At 51.3% G+C, this 12119-nt stretch overlaps 1 protein-coding gene across 6 annotated transcripts; it reads right to left on the bottom strand.

Annotated features, from left to right (window-relative positions):
- Positions 1 to 1318: 1318 nt before the first annotated feature.
- Positions 1319 to 11850, bottom strand: ASGR2 (asialoglycoprotein receptor 2). Of its 6 annotated transcripts, none has more exons than XM_012655672.1 (9): positions 11662 to 11850; positions 11237 to 11410; positions 7525 to 7641; positions 7221 to 7316; positions 6616 to 6687; positions 6301 to 6387; positions 6067 to 6218; positions 2369 to 2420; positions 1319 to 2113 (listed from the first exon to the last, which is right to left on the bottom strand). In XM_012655672.1, exons 2-9 carry the CDS (start codon positions 11301 to 11303, stop codon positions 1839 to 1841), a joined length of 918 nt encoding a protein of 305 aa, XP_012511126.1. In that variant the 5' UTR covers positions 11304 to 11410; positions 11662 to 11850; the 3' UTR covers positions 1319 to 1838. The 6 variants fall into 6 exon arrangements, with proteins under 6 accessions (XP_012511126.1, XP_012511127.1, XP_012511124.1 ...); XM_012655670.1 differs by having other exon boundaries at positions 1320 to 2113; positions 2357 to 2420; positions 11662 to 11849; XM_012655671.1 differs by having other exon boundaries at positions 1320 to 2113; positions 2357 to 2420; positions 11237 to 11385; positions 11662 to 11849.
- Positions 11851 to 12119: the final 269 nt, after the last annotated feature.

The raw sequence follows: 12119 nt of genomic DNA, 5'->3' as shown, positions 1-12119 counted from the left end.
CTTCCTCTGTGTGCCATGGCCATTCCCTCCTTATCTCTCTCTTTCTCTCTTTTTCTTTCTTTCTCTCTCAGGAAAATAAATAAACATTGTACTTCTTTCTATCCTAAACTCCATGTGAGAATTCTTTCTCCAATCTGCACCGTGAGCTCCTTGTGAGGTTCCTACCCTAACATAAAAATAAGAAAATAAAGAGATGTCAGGCCGGGTGTGGTGGCTCACGCCTGTAATCCTAGCACTCCGGGAGGCTGAAATGGGTGGATCGTTTGAGCTCAAGAGTTCAAGACCAGCCTGAGCAAGAGTGAGACCCTGTCTCTACTAAAAAAAATAGAAAGAAATTAGCTGGACAACTAAAAATATATATAAAAAATTAGCCAGGCATGGTGGTACATGCCTGTAATCCCAGCTACTCGGGAGTCTGAGGCAGGAGGATTGCTTGAATTCAGGAGTTTGAGGTTGTTGTAAGCGAGGCTGATGCCAGGGCACTCTAGCCCGGGCAACAGAGTGAGACTCTGTCTCAAAAAAAAAAAAAAAAAGATGTCAGCTTGTGTGTATTATTTAGAACTACAGATGTCAATACTAGAAGAAGCAACTAGAACACTGAGAGTGGTTTCTCTGGGCAGCAGTAGGAACTAAAGAGAGCAAGTCAAGTGACTGCTTCTAGACCTATGAGCATTTAGAGTGTGTGTATTATTACTTTCATAATTTTTTAAATTTAATGGCAATCATGTAAATTTTGAAGGAGCAGTCCTAGAAAATTTGCAACTGAAAATTGGGAAGCCTTGACCTATCACAAGCTTACAGGTAAAAAAATTACTTTGAAACACTGTATGTGAAGACAAACAAAGAAAAATGGCAAGTACTTGCCCACCACAAAGAATGATTAACTAATACATGGCACATCCATACTCTGGAATTCTCTACAGCTGCCAAATTCAATGAGCTAAAACCTGTGAGATAATGGCATAGTTTAGAACAATGTCCTCAAGACGCTATAAAGTGAAAAGGCAAACTACAATATACAATGATGTGTAGTGCTGCATATTTGCACATACACAGGAAAGGTTCCGACAGGCTACTCGTGGAAGAGTTAGCTCTGGGAAGAAGAGGGAAGAGTGAGAGGAGGACACTCCCTCTGTGTGCACACACACACTCGCACATTTGAAACAATTTTTACTAATAGTATATATTACTTTTGTAATTTAAAAAATTTAAAAATGTAATTGCTTAAAGATCCTTTCAAAGTCAGTTTCAGAATGATCTTGGAAGGGGAAGTTTATCCAGTGTAGAAATTTTTGGTGACACTGGTGTTGGAGATTGGTCTAGATCTGTTTGGGGTAAAAACAAACAAACAAAAAAAGAGGCAGGGAGAGGAAGACGACTTGCCAATCCTCCTGCTCTTTGTGAACGTGGAGGCTGAGGGTGGAGCTGAGGGTGCTCCCTGGAACCTGGCCTGGGGAGACGCCAGCTGCAGGGCAAACTGCCCCCTTCGGGAGCCCCCAGAGCACCACCCCCCTGCCCCACCCAGGAGCACAGGCCCTGCACCCTTCTGCCCCAGCCTCTCTCCCAACAGCGTCTCTCCGAATTGGGTGTCAAGAGGCAGCTGTCCAGGATTTACAACTCATCTCTTCCAGGCCCCCTCCTCTCCCTCTCCTTTGCACCCTACAATTCCCAGTTCCAAATAACCAGGCCACGCAGTTTCAAGCATTTGTTTCTTCTTCTCCTATTCCATTGAGGAGGCTGAAAATTAGAATAGTTACAATGAATTGTGGAAAGAGGTAGGATCTCGGCCTCCCCAGGGTTTGAGACTCTTAAACCACCCTTTCTATTAATATCTTTCCTCAACCCTTCCCCAGGCTTCTGACTCTATTTTTCTCCCTTTCTTCAAAACCCCCAACAGAGAAGCGGGGAGGGCAGGGGTGGGTGTGGGTTAGGCAGGGGTGTAGGGGCTCAGGGCTCCTGCAGGGTGCTATTCCGCCTCTTCTCACACACCCAGCGGAACACCTGGAGGCAGAGATTGTCGTTCCAGCGGCCATCCGGCTGCATTTCAGCACAGTCTTCACCGCCATCCAGCTCGTGTCCCTCCCAGTTGTCTGGCTGGGTGATGGCCCAGTTCCTAAGGAGGCAGGACAACGCTCAGCTCTGACGCATCCCCCAGCCCCAGCATCCCTCGCCCCACCCCAGAAAAGCCTTGGAAGGGCTCAGGGGTGGAAGGCGCAGCCTTGGAGGTTGGGAGTCAAAAGGAGAGGGTTGGGGAATTTGGTCCCTGATGGACAGGTGGGAGAGTGTGGTGGGGTGAAAAGCCAGGTGGCCGTCCCCAGGGCAATCTAACGAGGCGATGGAGGGAGGGGCCTCTTACTTGTAGCTGTACCTATACTCGGTACCATCCACCCATTTCCAGGTGCCATCGCTGTCGGTGAGACCTATCCAGGCATTAAAGGGGCTTGTATGTTGTGCAATGAACTTCTGGAAAAAAAGCAGGTGGGAGAGAAGTTTCCAGTCCCTTGTCCCTTTATCCTCCCTTTATGCAGGCATGGAGCTGTGTCCTTCACCCACAGGCTGAAGCGTCAGCTCCCAGCACGACCACCTCCGGGCTCTGTCTTCCCTACCGTGGCTACTGTTCAGTACACACTTATTGGCTAGACTTTGCACCCAGTCTTTACAAGGATTATCTCATTTAATCCTCAGAAGTCCCTCAAGCTGGGTGCCACAATAATTCCTACTTTGCAGGGAGCTGGCAGGGCCCAGAGAGCCAACCTGGTACCTGAGTTTGTGACCATGGGCCTCCTCCACAGCCCTGGCCCAGCGTCCCCCTTCATTCCAACTCAGCTTCTACCCCATCTCCCGTCCTCTCCCTGTCTTCTGCCCACAGCCTCAAAGTCCTGGAATCCTGCCCCTGGTCCCTGCTCCTGCTGCCCCCGTAGGCCCCAGACCATTAAGGACCTCAGTTTCACTAGCCTCTCAGGTTGCTCTTGCTTCTATGCATAGCTGTCACTTCCTGAGGTTTGCCAGGCCCGGGGACTTCTAAGTTTAGAGCCACTTCCCAGAGCCCTGTTGTGACCTGGCTACATGGAGTCTGGAAGTCTGTGCTGGAAGTGGGAGGAAGCCCTGGGTGCGAGGGGGCAGCCCAGCCAGCCAGCCGCAGGGCCTTGGGCGAAGGTGGTCTTTGAGCTTGCAGAGACAGCCCCAGGACTCGTGCACATGCCCTAGCGCAACAGCCCCTCCAAGTGTTTTCTCTTACAGATTCCTGAGGACTTATGTCTCAGGGTTTGGGAGGGTAGCTCGGGAAGGTATGGTCACCTAGCTCTGTGGAAGAAGCAGAAGGATGGATCTGGTGACCAACATGCATATCTAATGGTTCCCTTTGACACGTTTGAAGGACCTCCAACTGCTTTAGGGGAAAATTGACTGATTCCACTCACAGTCCCTAGAGACACAACTAAGGCTGCAGTTAGGCACCTCGTCCGAGGGCAGCTTCAGTTACTGTAGCATCCCTAAACTCTAGAATCCTGCCAATAGGACAACGTCCTGTGTGTGAAGACTCAGGCCTCAGAGGCAAGTGCAGCTGCTCCCCAAATTCAGAGGAGTCAACAGAGTGGGAGAGAAAGTGCCCGGAGACAAGATATTCTACCTGATGCCACCCACTACCACGCTCCCGCTTTCTGTCACTACAAGAAACCGAATAACTGAGCAAAGATTGCAGATCAGCAACATCCAGCCCTCCGTGTTGAAGACTGAGGGGAGGACCCAGACAGCAGCAGACGATCGGAAAAGACAGTCCAGGTAACCCGTCTGGGTGAACAACAGGGAAGAAACAACAGGAAAGAAAGAATTTCACCCATTCATAAAAGTGGCCGAGGGGGAAAATCATCATGGATCTTCTGCCCAAAAAAGGGGAAGAGGAGGAGGAAGAAAGATCTTGCTAGCAAAAGGAAAGATGAAAAATACACTTGGAAAAGAAGACTTGTTTCAGAATATAAGACGATGTGGAGAATAATTTCTTCCCATTCTCAAAAAATTAAAGAGGAGATGGATGACATAAAACACCTAAGAAGTTATCAGAGAAGAGAACAAGATGATAAGGAAAGGAATTGAAAAGTTTGAACTATATTTTCTTTTTTTTTTAATTAATTTTTTTTTTCTTTAGACAAAGTCTCGCTCTGTCACCTGGGCTAGAGTGCAGTGACGTCAGCCTAGCTCACAGCAACCTCAGACTCCTGGGCTCAAGCAATCCTCCTGCCTCAGCCTCCCAAGTAGTTGGGACTACAGGTGCACAACACCATACCCGGCTAATTTTTCTATTTTCTGTAGAGATGGGGTCTTGCTCTTGCTCAGGCTTATAAACGCTTTTTTTTCTTTTATCCTTTTTTTTTTAGTTTCCACACGCAGTATTGACTCTTTTGGTTTTTGAAGCTAGTAAGTTTCAGCCATTTAAAAGTATCACTGCAATAACTCAAACAACATCTATTCCAAATACCACAGGAAAGAAAACAAAAAGAACACATCTCACATAGTAAATCTGAGAGAACAAAAGAAGTATATCAAACAGACAAAAAAAGACAGGATTAAGATTAAACTTATCTACTAAAAAATAAATGTAAATGAGATACAGTCACCTAATAAAAGGTACACTTATTCGATTTTTAATAAAATCAAAAACAAAACATATACACAAGCAATAGGAGAAATATCTCAATCTGGTCTGCACGGTAGCATCCCTTAGGGGACTGCCCAGGAGGAACCCAAGATTAATCAATCAGAACCTTTGAAGGTGAGACCTAGGGGTTGATATTTTTTTTTAAAACTCTTTGAGAGATGACAATGTACAGTCAAGGCTGAGAATCACTAATCCAAAACAAAGAGATTCAAAAAGGTTAGAAATAAAAGGATGGACAGAGATACAGCAAACAAATGCAAACGAAAAGAAATCAAGGACTGTGGCATTTATATATCAGATGATGAATTCAAGGCAAAAAGCATTAAGTGAGACACTGACAGTCACTTCGTAATGACGAAAGCACCGTCCACCCCGAAGTTGTAGCCGTCAGGAAATGTTGTGTGCCAAATCACAGAGCGCTGAAATCTTAGATTGAACGGCATGAAACTGACATTTTTATAGGTCAAAATTGATTAAAAATTGGCAATTTCAACCTGATCAGTAAAGCAAAGTATGTTTGTAATTCCTCTACCGTGTAAAGCACGTACAGAGCCTGATGCATAGCAAACACTCGATGAATATATCCTGGCCTCTGTATCACATGGTTTGATTACTGTGGCATTACAATACTTCCAAGTTCATACAGAACACAGCCCCACAGACCCCACGGTACCAAGGCAACACATCATGGTTGGAAACAAACACTAGCCAAAGAGGCCGAGTGACCTGGATTCTGGCTCTATCATGGCGCGCTGGCTGTATGGCAAGTTACTTAACCCTAGTGCCCTCATTTCCCCTCCCTTACAGCGGGGACAGTAAGAGTTCCTGCCCCTTAATGTTGTGGAGATTAAAGAACTGAACATATGAACGTGCCCAGCACATAGTAAATGCTCAGTAAATATTACCATTATTACCCTCCTTTTCCAAAATTGTCCTATCCATTCTAATGGGCTGATTCTTCTCTGTGAACTTTGGTGTCTGGTGGCAGCAGTGGGAAGAGGAGACACGGAGAGCTTTGGAGGGACCAGTAACCCATTGTAGGTGAGTCACTGGGCTCCTGCCCATTCTGTTCCTTTCATCCAAGTGACCACCACATCCAAAGGCCAGTACAGGAAGAAGGAGCTATAGGTGCCTCCAGCCTTGTCCTGGCCTAGAGGTCACCCTGTCATGAATTCTGTCTCTGACCTGCTCCTCACCTCCTGGTCACCTGGCTCATGTCTCTTTGCCAAGCTCCTGGCTATAATCTCCCGCCTCTTAGAATCAAGGCTGCTCCACTATAAACTTCCCAGAGTTCTACCACACTTCTGCTTCTGGACTCTTCCTTAGGTTAAAGAGAAAAGGTAAGCCCAATCCAGCCACCCAGAGCCTGCTTTCTGAGGGCTCCCTCCTGCCTTTGGGAGGAGTGGTCTCACCTGCTCCTCCCAGGAGTTGATGACCACCAGGTGCGCATTCTCCAGCTGGCAGTACTTCTCAGCCTCCCGCCAAGGCTTCCCGGAGCGAGAGAACCAGTAGCAGCTGCCCGCGTGCTCCACCCAGTTGACCGGGCAGCAGGTCCTTTCAGAGCCTGAGTGGGGGAAGGAGTTCAGGGGGACAAGATCCAGCTGGAGGGGACAGGCACACTGGAACGGAGACTTCGTCATCCCTACCATTGCTGTAGAGGACCTCCATCTGGCAGGCCAGGACGCGCAGATCGGCTGGGAAGTGCTTCAGATGAAGGAGCAAGGTGGCATGGTCTAGGGGGACAGATGGACAGTGATGTGGGTGGGCATGTGGTCCCCACCTACCAGCGCCAGGCACAGGACTCCAGCCTTTGGCTAGGGAAGCACATACACACACACACCAGATACACACACAGACCCATCGCACACACAGAGATGCAGACACACCACCTACCACACCCAGGGACACACCATAGCACGCCACACACACGCTCACCCACACACACCGGGAGGCTGTCTGACCTGCTTTCAGGTCCTGCTGCTGTTTCTCCAGCTTGGCTCCCAGAGTCGTTATCTTGCCCACTACGCTGCCTCCTGAAAAAGAGGGAAGCTAAACCGTCTCCCTCCGTTCTGCCCCCAGAGTGTCCCCTGCATCTTCACACTCCTGGGGCACAGCCAGGGGCCCATCACCTTGTCCTGGGTCAGGGCATTGCAGGCATCCACCACCTGCCCTCCCCGCCTCGGCCAGACTCCTACCCAGCCGCAGTGGCTCGGGTTCCTCTCCTGCTTAATCCCTTCGGTGGGTCCCCATTTTCTCACAATAAGCCTGCGTAGTGTGGCCCCTGCCCACCCCTCGGGCCACGCTCACTGCTCATCCCACCACTAGAATTGGCCTTCCTCACCTCCTGGCTCTCCTGGGTAAGCCCCCTCCTCTTCACCTGCCTGGCCCTGGGGGCCCTCAGCTGTGGACCAGCGTCCCTGGAAGCCTTGCCCAGCTTGTTGGGCTGGGCTGTCTGCCCCAGTCTGCACCCCACGGCACCCGAACACACCCCACTGCAGACTGGGCCCTGAGTGCCACACACCTGTGCGGACAGACAGCACCAGAGCACCCCACCCCAGCCGCTCACCGTGGGCGCCCAGAGCCCGGACCTCCGTCAGGGTGCTAGAGGAGAAGTTGCCGAAAGTTTCCTTCAGGGCCCGCAGCTCCACTTGCATCTGTGTGCCTTGTCAGGAGACAGTGGGGACAACGTGGGGGGGTGTCCCCAACACCGTCCAAGCTGCTGTCACCCTTCCCAACATCGCTGCCGCCTCCTGAGTCCACCATCTCCCCATCGTCAACCCCCACCTGCCCCAGCACATGCCCCACTCTACTGCCACCCCTTCCCCACTTGCCCCGTCACTGCCCACCCTGCTGGCCACTGTGACACTCACTTTGGGACCCAATCACACAGATGGCCACCAGCAACAGGACGTTGAAGCCCAGGGCGAGCAGACTGAGGCGGAGCGTGGAGCAGAGACGCTGTGCAAAGGGCTGGGGTGGAGGCGGCCCTGCGGAAGACGGGGGTCAGAAGCCAGCACACGGCGCCCCCACCACCCTGCACAGGAGTCAGCACAGGAGTCGGAGGAGGCCTGACCCCATGGGGCCATGAGACTGGGTGGGGAGGGTGTGAGGGGATGCCTGGGCTTTGACCACAGCATTTAAGCAGTGCACGTGCACACACACACACACACACTGGCACTCACATACACATGTGCAAACATGCACATCCACCTACCCAGGAGCACACAACACACATGCTACGTCACACACAAAATTCATATCAGCTGTGTGCAAAGCCCCGATCTTGGACCAGGGGACACACAGAGGGGGCCAGGGGACAGATGGGGCCCTGACTAGGCACACATACAGAGAAAGATCTGTGAATGGTTTCCCTTCTCGCCTAGCTGGTGGGAGAGGCCTCCAGATCACCTCGGGACTTAGTTCTAACTCTTCTAAGGCCCCTGTCCCCTCCGACTAGGGTCCCAGAGACTGGGCCCTGTGTTCTTATAATCTATGCCTAGGTCCCTCCTACAAGTCTCAGACGAAAGCAACTCCTCCCCTCCCAAAATCCCTCTGGGATCCTTAAGTCCAGGTCATTCCACCATAGACCACTCCCCAGGGGCCACACCCCAGGCCCCTTCTGCTCTCCTCATCCCACACCACTCAGAGCCTCCCCACACTCCCTGTAGCCCACACCCCCCCAGAACCCTCATTCCACTGTGAACCCTCTCCCCTTAGCCCACAAATACTCACACACACACACATCTTTCATTTCACTCACAAACACATTTGCACACTCACGAGCACACACATTCGTGCACGCACTCACATAGACACACATACTAATGCACACATTTGTACACTTTCTCGCACATCCACACCCACAGCATCACATGCACGGAGCTTGCCTTGCCCTCCAGCTGTCCCTCCAGGCCCAGAGCAGGGACCGTCCACCCTCCACCTGCAAGCAGGACGCTTGCTCCTCTCTGCCTCAGGCCCTGACTCTGAGCACTTTCCTCTCTCCTCATTGCTATCACACCCCGGCACCCCGCATGCAGGGGAGGCTCAGTCAGGGGCCCAGAATCTTCCTCCCCAGGTCACTGCCTGCCACCATCCCAGTGAGTGACCACCCAGAACTCTTGACCTTTTCACACCAACTCTTCACCTTCCCCACTGCAACCACACCCAGGACCCCGTCTGGACCCAGACAGGCTAAGCCTTGACATCTCCACTGCCGATTTCTGGCTTCTCGCTGCCCCCTCTCCATCCAGAAGCGCTGCGGGACCCCAGTCCTCCCCTCCCCAGCTGGAACCCCACAAATGAGCCCCTGGCTGCTCCCTCCAGGACTGTCCACCCAGCAGGGCCTCTGTCCTGCTTCCTGACCTGACCTGTGATTTCTCAACTCCCGACTCTGGGTCAGCCCAGCCATCTGTCTCTGCACGTCTACCCTGAACCCAGGCTGCCTGTGCTGTAGTCCAGCTGTGCCACCAAATAGCTCCGAGGACATGGACAAGTCATTCGAGTTTTTGGTGCCTCCATTTTCTCATGCATAAAATGGGGATCACAGTTGTAGCTACCTGCTTAGATTATTCAGAGAATTACGTTAGTTAAACGCCACTTAGGTAAGTTTGAAAGTAAAAGAAAGGGTCTGCCCCAGATGGAATAACAGGGGACATATTTACCCTCCCCTGAGACAACAAGGCAAACAACAGACAACTACAAGAAAGGAAAGTTTCCAAGACTGTGGTCTCAGGCAATGAAGGGCAATGATCCCGAGAGATAGGAAACACGAGATGACCCCCCTGACTGCCTCAGCCTACTGCTTGGAGAAAGTTTTCAGGCCACAGGCCAGGAAAAGGAAATCCAGGCAGAGCCTTGAAGACCCCCTGAGTTGAGGAGCTGATGCTGAGGAGACCAGAGAGTTAGACTTCAAAGGATCAAACTGACTTCAAGTTACTTAACTGTATCCCAGAACAAAGCTCAAATACAAAAATACCCAGCACCCAACAAGGTAAAATTCACAATATCTGGCATCCAATCAAAGATTATGAGACATACAACAAAACAGGAAAACACAACTCATACAAGGATTTCAATATTAATAAATCTATCGAAACAGATCCAGAACAGGCACAGATGTTAGAATTAGCAGACGAGGACATTAAAACATATTATATCTGTATCCCGTATGTTCACAAAATTAAGTAGAACCATGGGAGACATTTAAAAGTCCCAAGTTGACCTTCTAGAGATGAAAACTACAATGTCTGAAATGAAAAATACACTGGGTGAGATTAGTGGAAGATTAGACATGCATAAGAAAAATTTAGTTAATTTAAAGAATAGCAATAACTATATAAAATGAAACCCCAAGAGAAAAATAATCAAAAACAAAATGGCAAGAGCACCAGTGAGCTGCAGGACAACTGACATCTGTGTAACTGGATTCCTTAAAGGAAAGGTGGGGGAAAGAAAAAAAATATTTGATGAAACAATGGCCAAAACATTTCTAACTTTGCTGAAAACTATAGACACACACAGTGCTAGGAAGAGTGGCAGACGGGGGACAGGCCCCGGTTAGCAGTTGATCAATGGCAGCTCACACAGTGACTCCCCGTCCCAGGCAGCAGAGGCCGCTGGGGAGAAATGTGCTGACTTGTTTGCATCCGCAGTGGTGTCCGTCAGTCCACTTGGGCGAGCTCCCTCTCCCATTAATTCCAAAACTTCCAGACTCTCTCCAAGCCTTCTGCGCAATCTCTAAATCCTCTCACTCTCGGAAGATTCAACAATATCCTGAATCCTTTTGTGTGTTCACTATGCACCAGGCACCCACTGGACACTGGAATTGCAGGGAAGAGTGAAGTGGGCATGGCCTCTGCCCCATGGAGCCCACTGCCTGCTGGGAAGGCCTATCCTCCCTGCCCCCCTGGTCTGCCCTGGCCAGCAGCAGCCCTCCCTTGGTCTGCCAGCCTCAGGAACGCGGGGTCCCTCCTTCCAGCCCAGCTAACTGATCCCCCTCCCCAAGTTCCAAGTCCCAGCCCTCCTGCCTCCGTGGAACCTGCTCCACCACCAGCACCCACACACCTGATACTCTCCTCCATCCCTGGCTCCTGCCCTTCTGCCTAGAACTGCTCAGATCTCTCTCTGTCTCTGTCTCTGTCTCTGTCTCTGTCTCTCTCTCTCTCTCTCTTGCATTAAAACCTTTTCCCAGACACTGGGGCACCTCCCCCCGACACACATACACACACAGTCCTGGCCGAATGTGTGTTCCTTGCAAGCACATACATGCAAGGCACACATGTTCTCGGGCTGAGAGGAGGAGGGGAGGAAGTTGTCTCCAGCTTCCAGGTGTCCCCACACCTCTGGGCACACACCCTTGCCTGGGGCTCTGTGAGGTCAGGGACAGGCAGAGGTGCTGGGCATCTCACACCCAGAAGGGCCCAGTCCCCACTTGCAGAGTGAATGTGACAGAGACCTCAGGGAGACAGAGGGGGGATAGGGAGCTAAGACCGAGGTGGAGTGAAGCCCCAGAAACTGGACACTTGCGTTTCCAAAGTAGATCTTCTCCCCTGGGATTCTGCCTGCAAGTGCCGGGCTCCTCACCTCTGCTGAGCTGGTCATCACTTTCCTCCAAGTCCAGCTGCTGGATGTCTTGAGAGTCCTTGGCCATGGCAACCAAGGCTGGAGCTGGACCTGGCGCTGGGGCTGAGCTGAGGGCTGGGCTTGTGCTAAGATGCAAATTCACGTGGAGGCTGATGGTGGGATTGAATGTAGAACCTGAGTGGGTCGAGATGGTAGCTTTGGTTGGGTCTCAGGTTGGAGGTGAGTTTGGGGCTGAGGTTTGAAATACTGCTGGTCCTGTCCCTTCTCAAGAGATTACTCAGGCCTTAATGCAGCCAGAAGCCTTCTGTCCATACTGTCATGGACCAGACCACCCCACATCTTCCCACTGAGCCCCCATGGTCCCTGAACCAGGGCGTCCTTAATCCCAAACATCCCCATCCCAGTGCCTCCCCCACCTTGGTTACCTGCTAAAGGAAGGAGCTGGCTCCCGGCTCTGCCAGCAGCGCAATCCTGGGGCAAGGGGAGGTTAAATCCAGGAAAACAGGGGCAGTGGTACAAGTTGAGCAGGGAAAAGGGGAGAAGGGGCTGGTCCCACAAGCACCCTGAGCCTGTGTGTCTGAGTGTCCAAGTGATTCTCACCTGGCGTCTCCTGCCCCTGGGACTTTGGACAGTAAACAGACGTGGAAACAGAGCTGAAACTCAGGCAGTGAGTGCTGGGGGCAGGGCATGGAACCATCTCGGCTCTCCCTGGAGACCAGGAAGAGGGCCTCCTGGGCTGTCCCCACCCCACACACCAGTCACCTCACTCCTCATCGCACCATTTGGAAGAGGGAGCCAGGCCAGTGGGGCTGGGGGAGCTGCTTGCTGTTCCCCTCCGTCCCTCCTCCCTTTCACTTCCTGCCTCTGAATTTCCCAAAACTGT

Source organism: Propithecus coquereli, unplaced genomic scaffold (genome assembly GCF_000956105.1).
Source record: "Propithecus coquereli isolate 6110/MARCELLA unplaced genomic scaffold, Pcoq_1.0 Scaffold482, whole genome shotgun sequence".
NCBI classification, from domain to species: domain Eukaryota; kingdom Metazoa; phylum Chordata; class Mammalia; order Primates; family Indriidae; genus Propithecus; species Propithecus coquereli.
This window is presented reverse-complemented; position numbering and strand designations above follow the sequence as displayed.

Coding starts and splice junctions, on each gene's coding strand:
- ASGR2 (XM_012655670.1), bottom strand. CDS start 11,303: ATGGCCAAGGACTCTCAAGACATCCAGCAGCTGGACTTGGAGGAAAGT. Junction 6,219..6,300: donor GGAGGTCCTCTACAGCAATG/GTAGGGATGACG, acceptor TCCCCCACTCAG/GCTCTGAAAGGACCTGCTGC. Junction 2,421..6,066: donor TCAACTCCTGGGAGGAGCAG/GTGAGACCACTC, acceptor ATGCCTGGATAG/GTCTCACCGACAGCGATGGC.